The following is a 20,001-nucleotide window of genomic DNA, read 5'->3' on the forward strand; positions in this document are numbered from 1 at the left end:
CTTTTTAGTAGGACTCGGCTGAAACGTCAGAAGTCACATGGGCCGCTGCTTCATTTCATACTCGGGCTGTAAACCACAAGAGGCCGTGCTCTGTCTGCAGACATTATCAATCATGATGGCTTTAATGCCACTTTAAAAACCAGTTCAGTGTCCTTTGTGTTGGAAAAAGACAACAATAAATCACTGCACAAACAACCCAACAAATACCTAATATAGCTGATTTATTTTTCAGCAACAATAAGCTTTTTAATAGAAACTCCAGCACTGGTGTTGAGTGATATCTCAAGAGCGGCTGTTAAATGTGTTTATAATGATTACTGAGTGGCCACAGGTGTGTGCAATCAACCACTGATTAGGCAAATAAGGGATTAAAAATCTGGATGTATGTTTTGTTTGTTTGTTTTATTGTTCTACATTCATATGATTGCTGTTACTGTTACTTTTAAGAGCAATATTTTACACACAGAACATATAATGCGCTTAAAAACATGTAATGCATAGTAATAGATTACAAAATAGCTCCACCCCACTTCCACCAGCAACATTGCACAGATGTTTTGTAGCACCTCCTGTGAAGGCATAGGCCTACATTATAAAGGGTTTAAATTAAAACACGGTTTTGCTTATATTTATTAAATAATAACAATAAAAAAAAAATCATAGTTCTCTGGTATGAAAAGCTTTAAGGTTGCCTCCTTGTAAAGATAAATCCACTTGGCTAGTGTCTTTCTTTCCAAGGAGTCATTCTGCATAATTGCTTTGATTTTAATTGCCAGACTTTTCTCAACTCAAACGTATTTATAAAGCACGTTTAAAAACAACTCATGCTGACCAAAGTGCTGTACAAAAGGAATAAAGTGCTAAAAATGCATACATGAGAGGCAACATAACTGTCAGGTACACAACTCACACATTTGGAGAGACAACACACACAGGCACTCATCAGGGAAAATCACATCAGGAGGACTCAATGCTAATGAAGTAGATTTTGAACCTGGACTTAAATGAGTCAATGGTGGGGGCAGATTTGATTGGGAGGGGGGTGCTGTTCCACAGTCTGGAGGCAGTAACAGCGAGGCACAATCACCCCTGAGCTTAAGTCTGGAGTGTGGGACAGCCAGGAGCCCCAGGTCAACTGACCTAAGGGACCTGGGTGTAGAATAGGGGGTTAGAAGGTCTGCGATGTAGGATGGGGCCAGATCATTAAGGGTCTGTACACAAACAAGAGAACTGATCCAACCACGGGTCCAGATTTCTCCCTAGTCATTAGTTCAAGGTCCACACAGTTTGATACATTCAGTGTCATACTTGCATTTGACCGTATTTCTCAGATGGCACACAGTAACATGTCCCATCCACTATTACATATTAATGAATATGAGTCAGGGAGGAAATATGTGTTATTTTAACACACAGGCTACAACTGTTATTTAATATTTTAACTGTTGTTCAAATTGTCTGCTGAGTTTTTTGCATAGGCCTATAATATGTGCTACATCACACTTAGCTCAATTTATGGAATCTGGCTCCCAATAGAGTGCTGGGTGCACCCTCCAACTAGGGGTGCACAATTACTCAAAATATTATTGACATCGCAATATGGTCAGGTGCAATATTCATATTGTAGGAGCTGCAATTTTTGATGAAGATAAAATATGTCACAACATACCATTACGAATGAAGCATTGTAATGCTACAGAGACACCCCAGCTTTGGCACGGACCCCAGCAAAGATCACATCATCATCATTTTTGAAAACCAAATGCAAAAATGACCATTCCCACTAAAGTTACAACTCATATCAAAATCCCAATATCTCTCAGAGTAATCGCAATATGATTGTTTTTGCATATCATGCAGCCCTATCACCAACTATTTTCTAATTCACAGTGGAAATGACTTGATTCACACTGGGGACTTTTTCATACTTTTAATATACTTATGCCAGAGTGCATAAAAAAAGCATTAAAATAGAGCTTGTTTATTAACATGTACATGTGCAGGGCTGCTGACTGGCCCCTGACCTCCAGTCATTCTGCAAAAGTGGCCCCCAGGCAATGCAAGTTGAGTATCCCTGGCTTGACCTATTGTCATTACTACAGGTGCAAGTAACAGTAACATTTGAAACATCACTTTGAAATGATGCTGTGGCCATATACTACAGTAGGCCTTGTGTATAGCTTTTGATGAAATGAACCTAAGGACCTGGTAAAGCGATGCAGCAGCCGGTCAGCAGATGGAGACAAACTGCAACAAAAGGCAATGGTACCCTCAGGGTGCTGCCCTGCTCCATCATCACAGTAGCTGGAGCAAGTCAAGAAATCATGAATCATCAGTAACGGCCTTAAGTCGAAGCTCAGATTGTAAATTTCATACGGTTTAATCGTTTGCCCTGTGGTTACTCTAGTCTACCTGGACTAGATTATATTAGGGGATTTTTTTAAAAAGTTGTTTGTATTAACGTTGCAGAACCGGTGGCCTAATTTTGTGTCTTTGACGTTAAGCTAGCTCAACCAACCCAAGCTCAGTTAAACTTGTAAACACTTTTGTGAAAGATGGCCGACAACGGCGCACACCCGACCGAAGAGGACCCAGCCGCTGCTTTCCTGGCTCAACAGGAGAGTGAGATAGCGGGGATAGAGAATGACGGTGACGGCGAAGGCTTCGGGGCGCTGGAAGGTGCGGAGGACGAACAGCCGTCTCAACCGGCACCGGACAACTATGGCAAGTTTGGGACTAAGCTAATGTCAGCGTCGGCTAGCAAGCAAACAAGCTAACTAAAGCTAGCTAATGTGCCTACCGGTACTTGGACTGGACTGGTCATAGTTAGGGAACAATGACCCCATCGTTACACGTCAACATTAGCATCAGTTAGCTTATACAGTCAGCTAGTCTACAGTTAAACTAAAAGGAAAAGTTAGCTTATTAGCTTAGCTAACGTTAGCTGACCGTGGTGCGTTTGTTTGCACACCACCAACGTACGTTAGTAATTCACAGCACTTCCTCCTGACGTTGAAAGGTTAGAAATGTCAAACTGTGCAACAAAGCGTTTTAGCAAACACTGATTTCGATCAAGTGAGTACTTCTAGCTATATATAGTAACGTTATGGGGCTAACTGTTGATAACGTTACTTTTCCGGAAAAACCTGTCTGGTTAACTGACAAAGCTGCGTGGACAACACAAGAGCCCAAACAGGTGCTGCTGCATTTCTCAGGTCTTACTGTAACGTTTATCTTAAGAATAAAGTGACTCTGCCACAGTCTCAGTGAACATAAGTTAATCCAGGTGACGAGGAAAGGCAGCTAAGTGGAGAAATCAAAGAGGTTTGTTTTAATATTAAACTTTGTTTTCTTGTCACAATGTTAGATGGTTTCGAAGAGGAGCCTGCCACAGTGAATGGGGACCTGTTTCAGGTGAGCTTAACAGATGTCTTCAGCCTTATTCTTAAATTATATTTATATTATGCAAAGTATATGTCTTTGTGTGTTTGGTTTGGTTCAAATCATTTAACAAACATTTTTTTTGTACTGGCAGTCTTGCATGTCATGTTTTTAATTTGCCATCTACCAAGTATCTGGATCAAATAGGTAGTTGTTAATAATATGGTTACTATTTTATGTCCTCCAACAGGAGTCCAATGGCCCAACAGACAACTATGCAGCCATCGCTCAGGTGGATATTCAGAGACAAGAGCCAGAGAGTTTACGCAAGTGGAGGGAGGAGCAGAAGACACGCCTTGAAGCGTTAGGTGAGCAAAGACATCATACTTCATCATACATTTCCTAGTTTTCAGCTGTAATGAATGACTTTGATGTGGTATGTTGCAGTTTACCTTTAAGACAAATTACGCATCATCTAATTTATCTAATCATGTCACGCTGGTACCCAATTTAGAGGCCTCTCTGATAATGTTTCTGTGATGTTGCTCCCTAACAAAGACTCAGCATCCAAGGCAGCAGAGGCAGAGTGGAGAGAGAAAGCCAAAAAGGAGCTGGAGGACTGGCACGTACACCAGAATGAGCAGATGGAGAAGAACAAGGCCAACAACAGGTTAGTGTCTGACATGTCCCCTGTTAATGTGCAGGGAAGTAACAGTTGGTTTGTCATTATGATGCGATGATGCTGTAATCGCTACACTGGACACATTTTATTCAGATTAACAGCTCAAGTGTCATATTGGCAGATTGTAGTTTTTCTTGGAAGAGCCTATTTAAATTTACTGCACATGTCAAGTCAGATCCAGCGTGTGGCAACAGGAACACTATAGTCATAAGACTTTGTTATATTAGCTGGAGTTGTAGATATTTTGTAATTGATTTTTTTTAAAATAAGTGATGTGGAAAATTGAAGCACTTGTGTCTGACTATGCACCAAGGGATCAAATGTTGGTACAATTGGTGTAGCAGTTTCGTGTTTAAAAGTGTTGCTCATCAAATGTGTTTATTGCGTATATAAAAAGTCAATCTCTCTTCTGCTTAAAGCTGTCACTGGTAACTTTTATAAAAAATAAACTGTTGTCATACTTACTGAAATTGTCACTACATTCAACAGCACTAAATGAGACAGATAATCTGAAAAATATTATATTCCTCTGCTTACACTTCTGATGGCACTCCCTCACATAAATGAGAACAACCAGTCAGAGTTGAGGAGTCTTTAACGCAGCTGTCAATCATGTCAAACACTGCTCATGAGCTGCTGTCATAGTGTCAAACTAGGCAGCACTGATCAAATATGAATCACGCTTCTGTCACTGCATTACCTATTTCTCACCTCAAATGTTTTCAGAATATAATCCAGTGTCCTGTTTAGCTGTAAAATGAGAACATTTGCGACCCAGCCACCATGTTAGCAACAATCGAGGCAAAACAAAACACCAGCCAGACCACCTTTCTCATGTTACCGCTAAACAGTACACTAAAATATGTTTATGAAAACATTTGAGGTGAGAAATAGGCACTGCAGCAACAGAATCTTGATTCATATTTGATCAGTTCTGCCAAGTTTGACCACAGTTCACGAGCACTGATTCACATGACATACAGCCGCGTTAGAGACTCTTCGGCTCTGATTGGTTGTTTCCGGTGAGCCGCGACCGATTCTAGCAAATGCCATTAAAAGCAGAAAGAAGAGGAGGAGGGATGTGATTTTCTTCACAGACTGTCTCATTTACATCTTTCAGAATATATTGACAGTTTCAGCAAATATGACCAAAAAAATATTTTCATAGAAGTGACTAGCTGTAGCTTTAAAGATTGTTAGTTTAGTCTGGTCGCAGTCAGGGTGGCTCCTTATACTCACAAAAACAATACAGCCTTTCCTTTTCTTGACCGAGCTAACCCCGTTCTTCTCTCACACTTTCCAACAGACTCTGTCCAAGTCTGGCACGGTATCACTCTGCATCTGTGGCTCTAGCTTTGGCCAGTTTCTTCCCCCTGTGTCTGTGAAAGCACTGAGAGGCAATCCTCTGATGAGATATTAGTCTAAAGCTGTGTGTCCAGTGTGCCTGGAAAACAAAACAGGAAGCTGGCTGGCTTAGAAGGAATGCAAACAGCAGAGATCAAATGTCACAGTTTTCATCCGCAAAACAGCGGAGCAGCAAAGCCGTCTGCAGTCGCCGTTGTGAAAGCTCGTTGATTGGCAACAGTGTAGTACAGCAGACAGAAAGACTGTATTCAGTCCGTCCTGAACCTTTTTATTTCCACCCTCATTAGAACTGTTTCTCAGTCGCTTACATAATCTTGTTAATGCAGACTAACTTTTCGCTGCTTGTTGTTTGACACTGAAACTGTTCTCCTCTCTCCTTCTTTTTCCTGCTTTCCTGGCCTTGCCTGCGGTCTAGGATTGCTGACAAGGCTTTCTACAAACAGCCTAACTCTGATGTTATAGGCTTTGTGTAGGTTTAGAACTCTTATGCTTTTTAATGTTGTATGCCCCGCCCCAGGAATTATCGCTAGTTGATTTACACCCGATGCATGCCCCAAACACTACAACTAAAAGTCTGGTTTTTTTGAAGGCCTAATTTGGTATTTCTTGCATTTATTTGTTACATTAGCCATAGGTTGTAATAAATATTAAACATGTCTCCAGCAAAGTGTTTGATTGATATTGATATAAAGAAACGCATGAAGTTATTGTGTATGATGTGCATGGTGCTGTTCATGTGATTGAACTGTGTGGTTGAGCACCATGTTTGGCTCAGACGGGTTTGCCGTTATGGAAACTGCTCCGAAATCCCTCTATCACTGCGACTCATTCATATCTTTCCCTCCCACCTGCAGAGCATCAGAGGAGGCTTTCCTGGCAGAGAGCGATGGCGACAGCCCAGGATCCGAATGGGAGAGAGTAGCCCGCCTCTGCGACTTCAATCCGAAAACCAACAAACAGGCAAAGGATGTTTCTCGAATGCGCTCTGTCCTCATCTCTCTCAAACAGACACCTCTAGTGCGCTAGGGGGAGAATTTTGTTCTAGAAGCATTGCCTTTATTCAGTTTTAACCTCACGTCGCATCAGAAGAGTTTGTACGCCCTTTTCCATAGAATCCTGGTATGTTTATAACCTTTGAAAAACTTCCCGCCTTTCTCGATGCCTATTATATTGAAATAATATACTTAGCCCACACTCTCTTGTGAGAAGATGAAGGACTGCTCTATTGTTACGACTTCCTCTGGCTGGTCAGTTTTGTCACAGCTGTACTTAAGAAAATATTGTTACTGTAAGTTAAACATTTTCCTTCCCCTTTAACTTATAAATTGTTATTAGGTCAGTTTTATTGCATGCCTCTGCCAATATTTTGGATGCACAATTTTTAGTTGTTTTATAAATTAGCATTTTGGTCGATGTCAAACACTTTTTAAGCACTATTGCGTATTAGATTGTAACCACTTATGCCTCTCATCGGTGTAGAATTATCAACACAAAGTCTGTTCACATCTGTTGCATTATATCCCTTCTCACCATATTTAACGTAGCTTGCATATTTTTTCTCTTTTAAACACATACGCTTGTGGCCTTTTTGATGTAGCTCTTACTCCAGTTTTGAGTATTCAGCCAGATGGATTTCCTATTCAATTAGGCAAAAAAATAAAAATTCACAACCAAAGATTTCTGAAACATCATCTAAATTTTCAGAGTTCACATGATTAACAGTTTGTGCGATTTATCATTTCACTGATTTTCTTGCACCATGTTCCATGTTACACCAATATGTTTTAGATTTTTTTTAAACGGTAATCAATAAGGTGTCAATTTCAACGGTAATGTCTGCACATTGTTTCACATGTTGCCTATTTGGACATATTGAATACAGAAACAAGTGAATGTTAAAAGGGAACTGGAAAATAAAAGCAAGTGGAGTATGATCACCGAAATTAATTTGTCCTCACATATTTCCAAGCTAAGACTGTTGCCATCTAAATGCCCAGGACATAATCACTTGAATTTGAGTTTGTCCAGTTGATGTGTGAGGATCTTAAATCATGTGTGGCCCAGTGCAAACATCCACCTTTGCATACTCTGACGCACATTGCTGAAGCCTGTGCTATGGTGATACTGGTGTTTGAGGGATTCACCCACAGTTTAAAGCATTTAAATGTTAGACACAGGCAACATAAGAAGTCCAAGAAGCAAGAGGTGCACGGCCACCATGCTTCACAAAATGCTGTTACATTCCTAATATATTTGAAGCCCTCATGTTTGAGAATTGAAGTGAAATGAAAAGTATGTTTTGTGTCAAAGGTGGGCATTTAGACTGGGCCTGTTTTGTGTCAAAGTCTCCTTCCATCTAGATCTACTCACCCAGGCCATTAATATAAAAACTGTGTTGGATTTCCCCACTGATTTTTTAAAATAACCTGTTAAATAAAGGTTGGATAAGGAGGAGTAGATGTCCCCTGATCACAGTTGTGGGTGTGTTGCTTTATCACAGTACAGATGAGACATCAGCTTCAAATTAAATTTTATAACCAGTCAGGTGATGCATTTATCATTTCGGTGACGACACATGGGAACATTCGAAATCTGACCTTCCTGAAGAGCAAGAAGCATACACTTTATATTTATCAGCATTTTACTTCAGTGCCATTTTAGCACATTAAAAGTGAAATCCAGCTTGCTTACCCAGGCTGGTAAGGAGCTGATTATACTTAGTTGTTCCATAGTGCTACTCTGAAGCTAAATATTTAACAACCATGAGCAGTTCACATATTCAAACAATAAATAGCGTTGGCATTAACAAGGGTATCTGAACAATGCTAGAAACATAACACATTATTCAGTTCATTCAGATAACACAATCAGTCCAAGTCCAAGTTGGATCTGGTCTGATTCCAAGTTGAATGGGCGGTGGTTGAGGTGTGGGGTTGGTCCCTTTTCACTGCTTGGGTCTCACAGCTGTGGTGAAGACGCCAACAATAATGGCAACTACAGTGAAGCCTTGAGCAAAGATACGCCCCCTCATCAGCAGCTGCGACTGTCTGGTTTTCCCTTGATGGAAGGCACGGAGACCATACATCAGCGCTCCTGCTGTTCCCAAACAACCTGGAGAACACAAGGGAAATTATTAACACAACTTGTAGACTGTCTGACAGAATATCGCCCAAGTGCTGGACATGCTGACTTTAACCAGGAAAGCAATGTAGAAGTGATGAACAGATGTTATATTTGATGTCATAGACACTTCCAATACTCCTTTGATAGACAAGTAAGTACTGTAAAACCTCAATTAAAAGCCTAGTCTCAATTTAACGCCAAGTCTCTTTTACTAACCTGGTGTAGCTTCACATTTTGACAAATAAAGGCCTGTCTCAATTAGATGCATGGACTGGTTGCCAAGCACTTAAATTTTATAGATGCTCTTTGACATACAAAACTGGATTGTTCCCTACCCACTTGAGATAACATTTTTTCTGTTTAGATAGCACATACAAATAATACATGTTTAAACCATGTCAGTATGGAGTGATACACATTGTTACCTAGGTTAGGACGTATTGATTAGGACTGTAAGTCATTCAGGTTTACCAGCATGACGAAAAACAAGTGACGACTCCCTTCTTCTGAAGCCGTAATAAAGTCATATTAGTCATTCTTCGATTACCCGGTAAGTATTTATATCCTTAAGCCCACAAGGGTCTACTGATAAAAATAATCTTAAGTGTTTTTATTAAAAATAATCAAAGTTAGGACAAAGTGGTGGTGTGTCAGTGTGCCAGGTGCCATTATCCTTGAGTGCAGAGAAACAAGTGTCATAGCATAACACATAACTGATGGTATTCGAAGCCTAATTTCTATACAAGTAATATTCATACTGGCCCAAATAAACAATTTGATTGTGTTTCTCATCTTTGCTGAGCAAGACTTTTGTGTGAAAGAAATTAAAGGCCTGTCCCATATAGACACCTGTCCCTAATATAAGTCTGTTGAGTTCAGTGATTTAGGCAAATAATAGCCTGGGCTACTAATTGAAGTATTACAGTATTAAGATGGAGGATACCATGAAGACAATGGGGCACTCACAGCAGTCAAAGCACAATATTAAAGGGTAAGTTCACCCAAATCAGAGGGGGGAAAACGTTTTCAATCTCAACCTCTTGTAGTGTTCGTATTGTCATGCAGTTAGGGTTGTTAAACCAATTAGAAATTCATCGATCTCAAATTTTACATCACAAAAGGAGGACTTTTACCACTATGTGTGTATGTAAAGGGTTGCAGCACAAATGTCAGAGATGGATAATGTTTTATCTCCTGACACCAACAATGCACAAGTACAAACTACTAAGAGTGAGATTTTTATTTATGTGTTTTATTCGAGTTACCTGAATCGATAGAACCTTGAGAGCATTGCACCAAGGGCAACACGGCTTCAATACGTTTTTCAAAATAAAGTAAGGTCAAACTACACAAAAATAAGTTTGACAGTTGTTGGCAATTGTTGTCAAAGTCATGCATTGACGACACTCAGGTGACAACAAGGTGTTTTTGGTGACGCTGACGACAAACGCAAACCGACACACATACAACAAGTTAGCTACTTTTCCTCTGACGTTAGCATACGCAGTTACTAATTGCTAGCATGCTACAGTCGGCTCCGTTAGGTTGAAATGTAAATGCCTCCGAAAATATAATTTGACCATCTTTTTTAAACAAAGGACGAGTTGTACCGACTCGGAGCAGCACTTGTGTAACTCCCCTCAGCTGTGTTGCCACTCTTGTATAACTCACCTATTGGGACAAACGGGTTCTCCTTTGTTTTCCTCATGAACTTCTCTTTGAACGTCTCATCTTTGACTTTCGGCAGAGGGTTGAAGCCTTCGATAACAGGAGGCTGAGATATGTCAAACGGCAAAGCTGCTGGCGGCGATGATTTAGGCGTCTGGTCTGGGACCACTGGTGCTGTAGTTGCCGCCATGCCTAACTTACACAAACCCAACGAGCTGAAGAACTACACTTCCGGTTACACTTTGACCCCGGATTTCACAATAAAAGCTCAGATGTTTCAAACGTCAGAGGAAGGTGTGTCAGTGCCTCCTCCTGGTGTCTGCTGCCTGCTCTACATGCATTGTGCACACATTGCACTAAATTCGTTTTAAATGTTAGTGTGTAATAAAGTGCACCTCCCTTTACATAAAAATATGGGTAAACACTCATTAACTTGCTTTAGGGTATAACAATTTCAAAATGTAAAAACTTTAATATGGTATTAAACATGATTTATTTATAGCAACTGCTGCTGCTAACTAAATTCAATATATTATACAGCCCTACTGTCAACTAACCATTTGGCATTTGTCAGTTAAGGAAGTAGTGATATATTGAAGTGTAAACTGGGGCCTACAGGCTCAGGTAAGCTTAATGCAACTATACAAATTAAAAATATGTGGCAATGAATTAACCATTGTAAGAAACTGCAATCTATGGTGAGATAGGGCCACATTTTGTTTGATCATGACTTTGCTATTGATAGCAAAATTACTACTAGTACTGTAATAGTATAACTGGTAAAAATGTTTGCCAGTCTCTTTTTTTTAGGACCCCCGCTCTTACCACTAAGTGGCAGTATTTTCGGGTTGGAAACAGGTAGTTATGCCTCCAATTTATTTCTTCAATACCCCTGCAAGATTCTCCATGTAGTCCATGGTCAAACTCCAGCAAAGCATGCATCATGTCTGAGTGTCACTGGTCATGACAGTGAAGTAGTGTCAAAAATATAAATTCTGAATATTTCAGACAGTTTTAATACTCATTTTCTGTTGTATTGATACACTAGCTCTCTCTCTTATTAATGTTAATCACAGCCTTTCTGCTATTCTGTGCTAATAACCAAGAAAAGAGCAGTCATATTGAAAGGTATTGAAAATTTCTTAAATATGGATATTTTTCAAGGTATGATATTGGAGTTAGAAATTATTGAAGTGAAGCCCATCCAGATGTCTCTATTCTCAGCTAAAAAAAATTAAAAACTAAACTTACATATCTCAGTGAAATACAGTTACCAAAGAGAAATCTGACTGATCTTCAAGGCCAATTTGTAACCATAAAGATCGATCTCCAGACTGCACAAAGACTCCAGCTGTGAAGTGGACTGTGAAAAGGATGCCCAAAAAGGAGCCAAAACTGACTATCTCATTAGATGAAACGTGTACCAAGTCGAAGTTGAAAGAACAGTAGAGATCACAAAACAGCACACATACTTTTCAATCTTTTTATTGAATATTAAGGTAAATATTTCACATTAATACAGGCTACATAAAGTAGAGCCACTATACGACATGAAATTTACTCTCATTTTAACCCTTTTTAGTATGTAAACAATTATACATGTATTTACCACTCTAAAAGGTTCTGATTTCTCTTTCTCTTTAGGTAATCATCATCTAGTTCTGGGCCAAGTTTAAATAGCTACTTCATGTTGAGCCCCCTGCAGCCCAAGAACGGTGTATGTGGGTTTAAGTCAAAATCGCTAAACTACGCAGAGAATGGATCCTGTTGAACAGGTGATCGCGCATGTTTGTTTGCATCATTGGGACACTGATAACAGCTCTCGCCCAATTATCCTCTTTATTTGTTTGAGATAGGCACATCAAAGAATGGCGTCGAGAGAACTTCCAATTCTTTAACCTCTGCTCTGCACTCTCAGGTCTCTACTAAAGTTAACATGTTGTACGTTTTTCTTTTTTCGTTGTCTTATTCGGTCATATTCGTCAGTTGGTTTTTCATGTTTGCGCTGTGGGTCATGCTGTGTGCGTTTGATTGCTGTGGACGCTGTCTAGTTGACGTGGTTCAGGTGCACATTGCCCACATGAGGTGCCCAGGTACCAGGCCACACCTGCGGGAAGAGGGGACCAATAAAAAGTACGTGTTAGAACGACTGTAGCCAAATGTTATATCTGATTAATGGCAGTAATGCAAGCCTGACTGTTTAACTCCAAGCATGTGATGAGACAGCATGGCTACAATAAAAGAGGACATACCTGCTGCTGTGGGTCAGAGTTATCTGCATTGTTTGGGACCACTTTGATAATGGGGCTCCATGCAGGGTCACCAGCGTGCAAACCATTGTACATCGGTCCCCCCGGCCCCTCTGCCATGGGAGGATGAGGGGGCAGCATGGTTCCTCCATACATTGACATAGGCATCCCCTTAGCAGACAATAACATATGATTAATAAAACGTGTTCATGAGAGGAACGGGTTAAAATCATCTGCAGAGCGATGGCTTTGTGTTACCTTTGGGAAGTCCATGTAACTGTTGGGCAAATGCTGAGGCTGGTGGTAGTTGTTAGCAGGGTTTGCAATGCCTGTGTCATCCTGCTCCATGGGCTGGTGCTGAGAGAAGGCTGACTGCTCCGCCTGCAGCTGAGGGTGCATCATGTGGCTGCTCATCAGGGGCTGGGACCAACCGGACATGGCCTCTGCATCAAGACACACAGAGGGTTAACATCATTAAAGGATATCAGCTACTACTGCACAGTAAGGCCTCCATTAGACACTATGTGTTGCAGCCTACAAAACCTTAAAAGCTGCATAAAAATAGACTGGTGGAGGGCACTTGCTCTGGCTCTGAGGGTGAGAGGCTGCTCCCAAATCGTGCATTGGACACAAGGAAACAAAGACAGAGATCCTCACAAAGCGGATAAATCACAGGGAGTCTTGTGGACCAGCTGGTGGTACTTATTTTAGGATGAGTCTGGGACAGTTTGATAATCTGCTGTCAATCACTGGGCCTAATTACGGTTGGTATAATGTCAGAAAGAAGTTCAGGCTACAATTTGTTCAGATATGTCTTCCAGCTTGCCTGAGGCCATTTTGAAAAAGTGAGCTATTGTTAGCCTACTACAAACCATGAACTGTATGCTACCACTTGTTGTCGTCGCAACCACAGAGGGCCCACCTCTTAATTCATCCAATCAGACACTGGGGAAAAAAACTCCATGCATAGAGCAGAAAAACGCGAAGTGCCCTGCAATGTAAAAGCAGCGAGCAAAACACTTCACTCACTTAAATAATTAAAATATGTGGTTGTGTTTAAGTCAAACTATTTTTCCATCTTCACCTGTGTCTAAATTCTAACAAACAAAAAAGGAAGACAAAATACCACAACAAATTTCGCATTCGCTCTTACCCGAAGCACTGCCGACCCCGAATGACCAAATGCCTCCCTGTCCCACAGATGCCGTGTAGCTGGTGGTGAGGAGAGGCGGGTTGACGGAACCCGTCTGCCTGATCCTGGCCAGCCGCTCTGTGCCGATGGGTGGGGGAACCTTCCGGTCCTGCTGCGAGGAGCTGCCCTGCTTAGGCTGGGGAGGAGGGGGCACGGCTGAGGTGGAGAGGGCGGAGGATGACACCGTAGAGGGAGGCGGGACAGGAGATTCACCTGGTGGAGGAGGAAAGACAGTGCAGGAAAAAGTAGTTAGAAGCAGATCACGTTTAAACATCTGAAAGTATTTGAAAGTAGAAGAAAAAGAAGCCAGTAAAAATACTACTCATGAATTTAAAAAGGGTTACCAAACTACTTTTTTTTAGAAGTCCAAATAGATAATAAAGGCTGAAAGGTTTGAGTGTGAGCTTACTACCTGATGTGGAAGCACTCCAAGGGTGAGGGGAAAAGTGCTGTCTGCTGAATGAGGGTGTGCCGTGACCGTGCAGATACACAGGGCTGCCAGAGATACTGGTGGCATAGCTGGTCAACGCTGTGGGCGCACACAATTAAAGAGAAAGCTCATTATTGAGCACAGGAGACAGCAGAATATACCTCAAAACTTCACCACTCTAAAAAGTACGAGGCCTTTTGTTAAGACACGTTAACTATACTAACTTTTCTGATGTGTGTAGGATTTTTTTTTTATTCTATTTGTTAGCACATGCAGTTAATACCCCCCACTTTGATGCAGTTATTTAAATTAGGTTCCTCTTAAAAACTAATCCTTAATCTTAAAGGGATTTAATTACTGAATTTAGCCTGCTTAAATAAACATCAACACAATGATCACGTGCACACTGTGATAATGACAGTCATACCGATGGGGCTGTTGACCATCCTCTGTGAGGCAGAGCGGTAGCCAGGCGCTTTGGAGCTGTCCGGAGGAGGTGGTGGCATCATGTTCTCCATCTGGCCCATGCTCATGTAGGCTGGTGGGGCTGAGTACGACTGCTCTGGAGGTGATCGAGCTGGCAGATGGCATGCACCCCACACCTGATTGTTTCCAACCTGCAACAATTGATAATGTTGTAATTACTGAGTATGGATGATGATATTTAAGCTAAGTTATTTAGCTATTTGAACACCATCTTTGTCAGTCAAAATTACTACATGTGAACAGCTGAAATAAAATATTACTCCAACTCACCTGGCTATTGTTATCAAAGATGCTGCTGAAGTTGAAGAGGCCTGCAGGGCCGAAGTTCGGGGGTATCTGCTGTGGCTTGCCTGTGTTGGCCACATGCTGCATCTGGGAACCGTTCATCATTCCCAGGTTAGCAGAGACCTGAAGAGAGCCTGGAGCCTGGGCTTGAGCTTGGGTCTGGGCTTGTGGAGGCAAATTTGTCGGCTGGGACGTCTGGTTTTGGGACTGTTTCGGAGGTTCTTGCTGAGCGTTGAAGGGCACAAACACAGACTGTTGCTGCTGTTGCGTTTGTTGCTGCTGCTGCTGCTCAGGAAGGGAGTAGTAAGGCCCTGGTGGCTGCATACGATGGGAGACTCGGGGGGCAGGGGCTGAGAAATGGGGTACAGTGTTGTTGGGGTGTGCAACATTGTGTGAGAGGACAGGAGGAGGCGCTGAGGGGTGGTGGGAGCTGGGCTGTGGGTTAAGGAGGGGTGGTGGAGCCTCTGTGGATGGTACAGAGGAGGGAGGAGGAGGTAACTGCTGTCGAGGCTCTGGCTTCGGAGGTAAAGCCATGGCGGGGGCACTGAAACCCACGGAGTTGATGCTCTCACTGACAGAAACAGCCTGGTTCTCAACAGATAGAGAGGGCTTGTCTTTTCCAGGAGGGGCAACAGCACTGGGCTCTGTTTTCGTTGGCTGGATGGGGGGCTGTGAGATAGGTCCGACTGGCTGCTGAGGGGCGTTAGCGGTTGTTGTAGTGGAACTATGATGTGCAGGAGAACCTGTGCCTCGTACTGCACTGCTGCCACTAGTAGACGTGGCAGCAACAGACACAGGGGTGACACCAGCAGGCTTGGGGTCTGGGGCAAAGAGCTGTTTTCTGACTGATGAAGGAGTGGGGACGCTCGGCTGGGGATTGTATGGAGTAGGGTTAGGAGTATGAGGTGAAGCTGCAGCTGTAGATGTGTTAGGAGCACTGGTGGTGGTGGTGTTGGTGGTCGTGACTGAGGCTCCTGAGCTGGCTGCGTTGCTGTGCTCGCTATGAGTGGAGTTGGGTCTGGCCTGGCCTCCGGTGCTGTTGGTTCCTCCATTGTGCTTAGGGGAGCTGTTAGCACTGCCAGGACTCACTGGACGCACAGGGAAGGGTCCCCAGGTGCTGGCGGCGGGAGAGAAGGTGCCACCAAACTGGGCCATGGGTAGACGAGGGTGTCTGATCTGGTGCATGGTCTGAGCAGCCAGTAGAGCCAGCTGAGGGTGGGCGTACGCCAAGGGCAGAGACACAGGGAAGGGCTGTCTGACGTTTGATGACAACCCCTTCCCGATCTTTCCCGCAGCTTGAGAGGAGGGTGAAGACGAGGATGAAGAGGGCTGGAACGAGACGCCTGTGGAGGTGACCAACGAGCTCAGGGCCTTTGGCCCAGTGGTTGAACCGCTGGTGGCCCCTGTGGTACTGGGGAAGGAAGCTGAGGTCGTTTTAGAGCCTGGGGCTCTGATGTGATTCCTGGGGATCAGATCTTCAAGCTCTTTGGCTGGGTCTTGGATTAGAGCGTTGATCAGCTGTACTGCATACCTTGTAGACTCCGTCCCTCCTCTAAAACAGCAAAACACACTTCATTCAGACTAAGTTCTTGTTTTAAAAAGTAGAACAAATCAAAAGGGATGACGTAATTCAGGCTGATAAAATTGTGAGATAGTCCAGCACACAACCAAAAAAAGCTTAATGGCTTAGTCCCCGTATGGTCCCTTTTTAGGTCCTCAGTTTTTGCATAGGTTGCGCTGCACAGTTTCAGCCCTGATTCAGTATATTTTGGCATTTTGATGACATTTCAGTCATTTCTGAACAATATTGATTAGTCACACCATTTGCCATTTAAAGCAGCTGATATACAGTAGGCTATGGCTAACGTACTTATCTGAGATAACTGGAAGTTGACCGGAAATATTGATTTTAAATTAGGGTATTTCTTTAGGTTGTTGCAAAGTTACTAGTTGCCCTTATAAACTGTCAGTTAACTAATTAAGCTATGCGGTTGTTATCAGAAGTGACTGAATTCCAGCCAGCAATAGAGTCATATTTACTGATTTACATTTCCTTTTGGTGAAGGCGGTGGAGAAAAATCCTTCACCTCATAACTTATGTTACAAATGGCATCTATCTATGCTAATATCAATGCTATAGCTTTGACAGTCGGGTTGCCATGGTAATAGATTATGTCCAACTATAAACCACACCCCCATTTTCTGAAAAACAGGAAGCAACACTTTTTCCAATGGTCTACATCACATGTAGTTATTAAAGCCTCTGCCGGTGTGTAAAGTCCTCGGTCAAATATAGCTGCTGCATCATTCTTCTCGTGCTATCAGCCTTCTTATCTCAAATCTAGTTTCTGAGTACACAGGAAACACTGTGAGCTATGCACTAGCAATAGCAGATGTGCATGTTTGCTATTTTCACCATAACAATGGCAGACCAAGATGCGGGCAACACATCCACCAGAGTCTAAAAACTTAACACTTCCACCTGACATACCAGTGTGAGTGAAATACAGCTGGCCTGATCAACATTTGACTCAAGGATCTGCTCTGCATATGGAACTGAGCCTATGTTCCCCACGACTGTTGTAGTGGCAGACTTTTTTGTTGTAAAATTTGCTCTAGATCTTACAGGCCTGAGAGGGCTGATCATTTTATGTATCAGATCATTTTCTGGTTTTATTTTCATCCTGCAGTACTTGTCCTCAGCAGCACTATTAATGATTTTGACATCACATTTAATGCCAAAAAGAATAAAGATGATAAAATATAAAGAAGATGAAACATTAACCTTCTGCAAACCCAGTGTTCCCGTATCTTAAACAAAGTGTGGGGTAATTGCACTGTAAGACTGGCCCAGTGGGAATGAATGACATCATCCAGACGAGGCTTACGTGCTTGTTGCAACTAACAGACTGTTCTACTCTAGCTGCAGGGCTGTTTACAGTCCACCAGAGGGCATTATTTTTACCTTATGGTGATCATTCTCTCCCCGTTCTTGTCCTTCTGTTTGTCTACGTCAATGTGAGCTCCTGTCACGTCCTGGATGGCTGTGATGTTGCAGCCTCCTCGGCCCATGATCCGAGACACAACAGAGGCGGGCACAGACAGCTTCTTTGATCTTCAAAAGAAGCGGTGAAATTGTATTATTTATGCGTCTATACTGGCAGATGGAAACACTGCTGATGGTAATTTACATTAACTGATACCCTCAAACCAAACCAGTTCTGCACAGAATTTTAAGAACCATCTTTCTCTTATAAACATTTGCACATTCAGTAAAACTTGGCCATGTCAATCAAAAGCACTGTGAAAGGCTGCAATGTAAAATAAATTAACAAACAACTTACCTTCTGACAACCTCCTTCCAACCTTCTTCTCTCTTCTGGCCTCTCTTGGGGCTTGTGAGACTGAGCTTACTGTTGGGTGAGGTGACGGGAAGAGCCATGGTCTTGAATGGAGAGGGCAAGGAGTTGGAGGTGGAGTCGCTCGTGTCCAGAGCTCTGTGACAAGAAGAAACAGACAAAGCTCGGGTTTGACTGAATCATAATAACGAGGATATAACCTGCATTTTTTATGTTGGCCTACACTTGGGAAATGTTTTGAAATAAGCGACAGGTTCAAGTTAGAATGTAAGTCTAAAGGTTTAAGGGTGAATCTTTCTGTTTCTTGTGTATTCAAAACCGAACATTCATATTCTGGTCAAGATGCTTAAGTTTTAGTGTCCAAGTGGGTTTTTTTTCCCAAGCCCTAAAAGCGTTTTCTCATGAGACATGACTGAAGTTTCTGCTTGATGGCGCTGCTACATATAAACCCCTTAACATTCCTCTTTGTGACTGAGCCAAGCCTTCTTTGAGAATTGTGTCTTACTCATCTTTGACATTAGCTGCATTCCTCTAACCCCTTAACCAACGTACTGCTACACAGTTTGGATCTGAAAGTTACACTATCACAAACTGACTGACCCACCGTCGAAGGAGTCTGGCTGCTTTGAGGAGAGCACAGATAACTGCTTCAGTTCCCTGTCAGAAAGGGCTGTCTGACGGCAAGGTGAAGCAGTGACTATGGATAAGTACCTCAAACAACCCCGCTTCAAAATATCTGAGCTAAGCCTTTCAAATATTATTATTATTATGATGATCAGCACTCGCTGTTCTAACCTACGTCACTGCTTTTTGCTAATGGCTGAGTGGGCGTTTCCATTTGAAAAATCACGCACAGAACGCAGCTGGACCTGCTCTTTCACAAAACTTGCTGCATATAATTCACACATAATGGTAGCATTTTAAAACTCTGCATGTTCCTCCAACATGAGCAGCTACACACACACACACACACACACACAAGCTGCACTTCAGATGATAAATGTGCTCCATCAGAGACTCACTTTTGCGTTGGTTTTGAGATGGAGACTGTGACCTTGTTGTCCACCTTGCTGTCACTCTGCGGCTGAGGACAGTGTCTCTTCTCCGGACCGCGCAGGAGGCCCTGGGCTGCTCCTGAGGAGGGGACTGAGGAGGAGGAGGAGGAGGAAGAGGAGGAGGAGGAGGAGGAGGCGGAGGAGGTGAGGTCAGGGAGGTAGTTGAGCTCCTGACTCTTGCCCCCGCTGCTGCTGCTCTCGCTGGCACAGTCGGTGCTATCCAAAGGGTCAGAATCGCTGTTGCCACCTGTCACTCCCCCACCCCCGCCCCGTGGCTCACCGTGGATCTTGTTCTTGTCAGCCTTGTGCTGTGCTAGTGCAACCTAGCGGGAAGACACACACACATACGTCATTACAGATAAAGGTACTTTTAGTCGAGAAAAACACATCTACAAAGCACATTATGAATCAGCAAAGACAAACAATGCTATCAATAAAAGCAGCAGTGCTCACCTGCGGATCCTGTAATATGATGGGTTCATTGGGCGAGTCCTTAGTCTTGTTCTTTTTGTTCTTGCGATTGGTGCTTGGGGTAGTGGCCACACTTGCTCGCTTCTTACCAAAAGCTGTAGTGAAAGTGGTGGAGGTGGCAGATATACCAATGGTGGTGGTGGTGGTTGCACTTGGAGGCTCAATAGGAACATCTGCTTCTGAAGGAGGGGAAATGGGAAAAATTCAAACAGGATCAGTACCAACCACTTCACTATAGTACATAGTGAGTAACTA

General features: G+C 42.7%; 3 protein-coding genes across 7 annotated transcripts in view; 1 reads left to right on the forward strand and 2 right to left on the reverse strand.

Moving 5' to 3' along the window:
• Window positions 1-2,283: 2,283 nt before the first annotated feature.
• cltb (clathrin, light chain B) lies at window positions 2,284-7,371 on the forward strand. Of its 3 annotated transcripts, XM_049586320.1 has the most exons (6): window positions 2,284-2,724; window positions 3,368-3,414; window positions 3,632-3,749; window positions 3,940-4,051; window positions 5,370-5,390; window positions 6,283-7,371. In XM_049586320.1, the coding sequence occupies exons 1-6, from the start codon at window positions 2,556-2,558 to the stop codon at window positions 6,452-6,454; spliced, it is 639 nt and encodes a 212-aa protein (XP_049442277.1). In that variant the 5' UTR covers window positions 2,284-2,555; the 3' UTR covers window positions 6,455-7,371. The 3 variants fall into 3 exon arrangements, with proteins under 3 accessions (XP_049442277.1, XP_049442278.1, XP_049442279.1); XM_049586321.1 differs by lacking the exon at window positions 5,370-5,390; XM_049586322.1 differs by lacking the exons at window positions 5,370-5,390; window positions 6,283-7,371 and adding an exon at window positions 5,844-5,916.
• Window positions 7,372-7,946: 575 nt separating this feature from the next.
• Window positions 7,947-10,448, reverse strand: higd2a (HIG1 hypoxia inducible domain family, member 2A). Its single transcript, XM_049586323.1, has 2 exons — window positions 10,223-10,448; window positions 7,947-8,539 (listed from the first exon to the last, which is right to left on the reverse strand). Exons 1-2 carry the CDS (start codon window positions 10,407-10,409, stop codon window positions 8,373-8,375), a joined length of 354 nt encoding a protein of 117 aa, XP_049442280.1. The 5' UTR covers window positions 10,410-10,448; the 3' UTR covers window positions 7,947-8,372.
• Window positions 10,449-11,688: 1,240 nt separating this feature from the next.
• The window catches only part of ankhd1 (ankyrin repeat and KH domain containing 1), a 32,600-nt gene continuing 24,287 nt past the window's right edge, over window positions 11,689-20,001 (reverse strand). For all 3 annotated transcript variants that reach the window (XM_049586318.1, XM_049586317.1, XM_049586316.1), the window contains exons 29-39: window positions 19,729-19,925; window positions 19,243-19,598; window positions 18,206-18,358; window positions 17,827-17,976; window positions 14,847-16,413; window positions 14,518-14,707; window positions 14,073-14,189; window positions 13,622-13,873; window positions 12,727-12,911; window positions 12,472-12,639; window positions 11,689-12,326 (exon numbers count right to left, since the gene is read on the reverse strand). In XM_049586318.1, coding sequence (XP_049442275.1) covers window positions 12,267-12,326; window positions 12,472-12,639; window positions 12,727-12,911; window positions 13,622-13,873; window positions 14,073-14,189; window positions 14,518-14,707; window positions 14,847-16,413; window positions 17,827-17,976; window positions 18,206-18,358; window positions 19,243-19,598; window positions 19,729-19,925 — 3,395 coding nt within the window. In that variant the 3' untranslated portion in view covers window positions 11,689-12,266. The remainder of the gene's footprint in view (window positions 12,327-12,471; window positions 12,640-12,726; window positions 12,912-13,621; window positions 13,874-14,072; window positions 14,190-14,517; window positions 14,708-14,846; window positions 16,414-17,826; window positions 17,977-18,205; window positions 18,359-19,242; window positions 19,599-19,728; window positions 19,926-20,001) is intronic.

The sequence above is a fragment of the Epinephelus fuscoguttatus genome, linkage group LG9, assembly GCF_011397635.1.
Source record: "Epinephelus fuscoguttatus linkage group LG9, E.fuscoguttatus.final_Chr_v1".
In the NCBI taxonomy this organism is placed as follows: Eukaryota; Metazoa; Chordata; class Actinopteri; order Perciformes; family Serranidae; genus Epinephelus; species Epinephelus fuscoguttatus.